We start from the raw sequence: 5268 nt of genomic DNA, 5'->3' as shown, positions 1-5268 counted from the left end.
GAATGTGTGCAATGTAGCGTGGTGCTGGTGTAATATAGAGCTAGCTAAAAGGGCTGGCTTTTAATGGCCCATTACAACACTACCATAGACTCAGACAGCCTCACCTTATTCACACCTCTACTTAACGCTAAGGAGGAATTGATCTTCAGCTCAAGGATTGTACAGTACGCACACCCAACTGATTTCACTAGTGCAGGGCGGATAGAATATTTTGTAGAAAGACATAAGGATGATAATACCTTCATATTGTTGATGCTTCCAGAGTTTTAGATTTCTAAAGATACATATCCAGCAAAATGTTCTAATGACTCTACCATGTAGCCTTGACTCGTCTTTGAGGCGGCCTAGGGAGCTTTTGTATAAAGAAGAGGTCCTGAGTAGAAGTCTTCCAGCGGATGCTGTGATTGATAGATTGGGGAAGTGAATAGACGTTTGTGAAGTGTTTACTTTGTCTGAGGGTGAAAACCAGGAGGTAGAGAGTTCAGGAGTCTCACTGATGTTCACCAGAAACCTGCACCAGACTATGAAAGAACTGGATAGTTGCTCTCTTTCACATCCATCTGTGGGTCGTTCCACCAATTATAGGTGCCTTTTGAGTAGTGTAACTTGTTTAAAAAAATGTATATATATATATATATTTCACCTAATGTTAACATTCTGTCATAAAGAGAGCACCTGTTCAACTTAATAAAAAACATGTTTTCCCATTTTCAAAAATGACTATAGTAAGTGCCTGCAACTTATCCAGAACGCAGCCCGCCTGGTTTTCAACCTTCCGAAGTTCTCTCATGTCACTTAACCAGCACTTGCAGCACTCTTCTAGCTCTGACTCTACTGATAGCTACGTTATTGAGGAAAAATTTACTTTCTATGCCTGTGATATGTGGTTGTCCCACCTAGCAATCTTTAGATGAATGCACTAACTGTAAGTCGCTCTGGAGAAGAGCGTCTGCTAAATGACTAAAATGTAAAAAATGTAAATGTATTAAGTGCCAAATAAAGTAACAGGGTTGACCGTAACAGGGTTGACAACACTGCAAGCTTCACAAAGGTTTTTAATTTTGAAAACATTTTTAGCCTGTCGATCTATAGGTAACAGGGTTGACGTGTTAAGCTCGACCCGCTCAGTTTTCCACCACAAAACACTAGGAAATTGCCATAAATAGTAGAACCAGCTCACCTGCTTTTAAACTATTATTCTACTAATAGATATAGATAGAATAGATAGAAAAAATATGTAAAAAGTTATGGTTTCACCATATTAAAATGAGAATTCAGTTCACGTAACAGGCTTTACCTTAAAATTAGGGACTTTACAATGATGGTGAAAACTTGTATAAATGTTGGAGTAAAGTGGGTTAAAAACTTCATAAAATTCACAGAGGATGCACAGAGGGACATGTCAAAATGCAGAATTTTGCCAGTTTAGCAAATCTTTATTCATATAAAAAAACAGATTTATTGACATTTTCATGTGGTCTATATTAAAGGGCACTTCATTTAATATAACAGGCTTTTAAAATTCAATATTCGTGCACAATTTCAGGGCCCCTTGCCCTGAGGCCATGGCACCCTCTGGTGTGAAAAGTATCAAAGCATCCCATTCTGCCGTGACAGGGCACTATAGTGCCACAGGACCAATCTGACACCATAGTGGCTTGGGACTGATGTTGTATTATAGCTTACTGTTAAATGGATACAAGTGTCATTTGTAAAAATTTGACTTTTACTGTTCTGTTTTGAGTATTGGCTGTAACACGGCATTGAGTGTTTACATTGTAATTGATATGGTAAGATAAAAAAACATTGTAAAGTGGTTATCCCACTGGCTATAAGGTGAATGCACCAATTTGTAAGTCGCTCTGGATAAGAGCGTCTGCTAAATGACGTAAATGTAAATGTAAATAATGTTTCTGGTTGATGTATAGCCTAGCTTATGCAGATGTCAGCGTAAATATACCTGTTGTAGGCTATATGAGTATGAGAGAAAGAGAGAGAGCAGGAGAATACTAGCCCTAGCAATGGATTTGTTTTTGAGGTGGAATAAAAGATGCAGCTTCTCATTGCATTGAACAGAAAATTAAGATTTTCACTCAAACATTGAGTATTTTCCAAGCTTGGCTTATCGAAGCTCCACAACCAATCCCAACCAGTGGTTCTCTGTAAGTCACACAAAGACTGGAATGTTGTCGACGGCTCAATCTTTAGGGAATGCCTTTTTCGTTTCGTTCCACCTCATGAATGGTCCAGAATCACCCAGTGTGGTGGAGCTTTTAGCAGCTCTTTAGATGTGTTTGGAATGAACCATTTGTTGCTATGGCATCAGCACGTCTTCCGTTTCACACCAAGTCTCAGTGTTCACATTCACACAGCTCTCACCTTGGCTTTTTCCCACCTTTATCTAGCAAGACTGTTGGCCAGACAAACCTCTATTACCTTGTCTAGGCCCGACAGACTTCAGATGAAGATCGTTAAATACAGATTTTGTTGGTCCTCGTGGCAATAGTATCTCTGTCCCTTTTCTCTGAGGTGCATGCGTGTGTGTGTGTGTGTGTCCGTGCACCTGCGTGCGTGTGTACATGCTCTGATGTGTGCGAGCATGTGTGTAAGTATGTGTTTGATGTGTGTCCAGCCATAGAGGCCTGGAAGGTGAATCCCTTAATTTCCCCATGGACTCAATTAGCATTGTGATTGGTTGAAATCTGCACAGGTTCTTTTCTCTTTCAAAGGTAGCGAGACCTTTGAAACTGGGCTGGAAGAAGAGGGTTGAATTTGAGATGAGCTGCCCACAGTAGCAGACATGAAGACTACTGTGTGTTTTTGTGTACTGTCAGTCTGTCCTATAGGGCCTGTTTATACATTAGCAGGTGTTACAAGCCTATGTCTTCATTAACAGCAAGAAAATAGTAATCATGCTACAGTTGATTCAGTTCTGTAATTAAGGACTAGGTTGGAAGTAAATTGCAGTAATAGGCTAACAACCTTAATGCGTTTCAGAACACTGACAAAACCTTGCTGTAGGTGTTTTGTTTGGTGTGTGTGTTTGCGCCTGTGCGTGTGTCTGTGTGTGATGCCATATGGTTTTTCTGTGCTTCTCAGGTTGCCTGTGTTGGAGTCCACAGCCTTGTCAGGTGACCTGTCGCGACCCCATCACTTGGTGTCTGTGGTCCCCAACCGCTACCCTCGCTGGTTCACACTCTCCCACATAGAGTCCCAGCAGTGTGAACTGGCCTCCACCATGCTGACTGCAGCCAAAGGTAAACACACACACACGTACACATACACACACATACACATTTGGGTCCCTTTGTCATTGTAATGTATGTGTGTTGTCCCTGTTGGTCCAGGTGATAGTTGTAAGCTGGAGACAGTACTAGAGTCCATTCAGAAGAACATCCACTCCTCGTCTCACATCTTTAAACTTGCCCAGGACGCCTTCAAGATCGCTACACTGATGGACAGCCTGCCAGACATTACACTGCTCAAAGTCTCACTGGAACTTGGGCTACAGGTACAGACACAGACATACAGATACACACACACCTCTTTCCCATCCCTAACCGTCTCTCATTCATCAGGTGATGAGGATAACCCTGTCTACGTTAAACTGGAGGAGGAGGGAGATGGTACGGTGGTTAGTTACCTGTGCAACCGAAGTAGGTACGTGTACAACGTTTCCCCTTTGACTTTCTATAATGTACTACCTATTTAGTTCATGGACAGGATGAGGGCTTGAAAATAAATTGTCTTGTTATTCAAATTACTCTGCTAATCCCCTGAATTCTCCCTCTTTTGTGTGTGTCTCCCAGGTGTGTATGCGTTGGACAGTATCATGCAGAGTTGGTTCACCCTCTTCACCCCGACCGAGGCCACCAGCATCGTGGCCACCACCGTCATGTCCAACACCACCATTGTCCGCCTGCGTCTGGACTGTCATCAGCAGGAGAACCTGGCCTCCTCCGCCCGAACCCTGGCCCTGCAGTGTGCCATGAAGGACCCCCAGAACTGTGCCCTCTCTGCCCTCACCCTCTGTGAGAAGGACCACATCGCCTTCGAGACGGCCTACCAGATCGTTCTGGATGCGGCCGTCACGGGCATGAGCTACACACAGCTGTTTACGATAGCTAGGTACATGGAGCACAGGGGGTACCCTATGAGGGCGTACAAGCTAGCCACGTTAGCCATGGCTCATCTAAACCTCAGCTACAACCAGGATACCCACCCGGCTATCAACGACGTGCTGTGGGCCTGCGCTCTGAGTCACTCGCTGGGCAAGAACGAGCTGGCTGCCGTCATCCCCCTCGTGGTGAAGAGCGTGAAGTGTGCCACGGTGCTTTCCGACATTTTGCGGCGGTGCACGCTGACCACGCCGGGGATGGTGTCAGCGCTGCACAGCCGCAGGAACTCTGGGAAGCTGATGTCGCTGGACAAGGCTCCGCTCAGGCAGCTGCTGGATGCCACCATCGGGGCCTACATCAACACCACACACTCTCGCCTCACGCACATCAGCCCGCGGCACTACAGCGAGTTCATAGAGTTCCTGGGGAAGGCCCGAGAGACATTCCTCATGGCCCATGACGGACACATCCAGTTCACACAGTTCATAGACAATCTTAAACAGATCTATAAGGGCAAGAAGAAACTCATGATGCTGGTGAGGGAGAGGTTTGGCTGACCAGGGTCGGTCCCTAGTACTTTTCTATTAACTCAAGTCTGCCTTTTGAACTTCTTTAGACTTGAACATGGACAAGTAAAGAGAGAAACAAAGCAAAAGAAGGAGAAAAAATACTCAACAGAGCCACCTGGTATTATTGTTCTTGCTGTTATTGTTATAAACATTATTACTATCATTACTATGTGTACAGACGTGTTTTATTTTCAGAAGAGGAAATGTGTCAAGTTGTGAATGTTGTGAGTACTTATTTGTGTGTGTGAGAGGAAAAAGAGGATAACTAAAATGGCTTTTTCTGTTCGTTTTTTATTATTAGCATTTTTTATAGTATTTTTTATTTTGGTTTTATACTGAGTATATGTTGTCAAGTGGCTAAAGGCCCTTGTGCAAAAGCGCTCGTGTAAAAACGCATTGGCAGCCTCAAAGAGACACAATGGCTTTAAAACCACACAGCACCTCTTGGCTATTGGCTACGGAACGTAGGAAGCACTGCACAGCTTGGCTCCTTGAGAAAACCACCATTAGCATTTCTGTTGACTCAGCACTTGTGTTTTCTCTAGGTCATAGGCATTAGTTAGATTCTAGTTCTAGAATAA

General features: G+C 43.8%; 1 protein-coding gene across 2 annotated transcripts in view; it reads left to right on the top strand.

Moving 5' to 3' along the window:
• LOC311141417 (zinc finger SWIM domain-containing protein 6) overlaps positions 1 to 4853 on the top strand; it is a 58376-nt gene extending 53523 nt beyond the window's left edge. For both annotated transcript variants that reach the window (XM_084176741.1, XM_084176742.1), the window contains exons 11-14: positions 3100 to 3257; positions 3348 to 3511; positions 3579 to 3660; positions 3810 to 4853. In XM_084176741.1, the coding sequence (XP_084032867.1) occupies positions 3100 to 3257; positions 3348 to 3511; positions 3579 to 3660; positions 3810 to 4675 (1270 nt within the window). In that variant the 3' untranslated portion in view covers positions 4676 to 4853. The remainder of the gene's footprint in view (positions 1 to 3099; positions 3258 to 3347; positions 3512 to 3578; positions 3661 to 3809) is intronic.
• The last annotated feature ends 415 nt before the right edge of the window (positions 4854 to 5268 follow it).

Source organism: Coregonus lavaretus, assembly GCF_964263955.1.
Source record: "Coregonus lavaretus genome assembly, chromosome: 14".
NCBI classification, from domain to species: Eukaryota; Metazoa; Chordata; class Actinopteri; order Salmoniformes; family Salmonidae; genus Coregonus; species Coregonus lavaretus.
The sequence above is the reverse complement of the archived record's forward strand: the minus strand, read 5'-3'. Positions and strand labels throughout refer to the sequence as shown.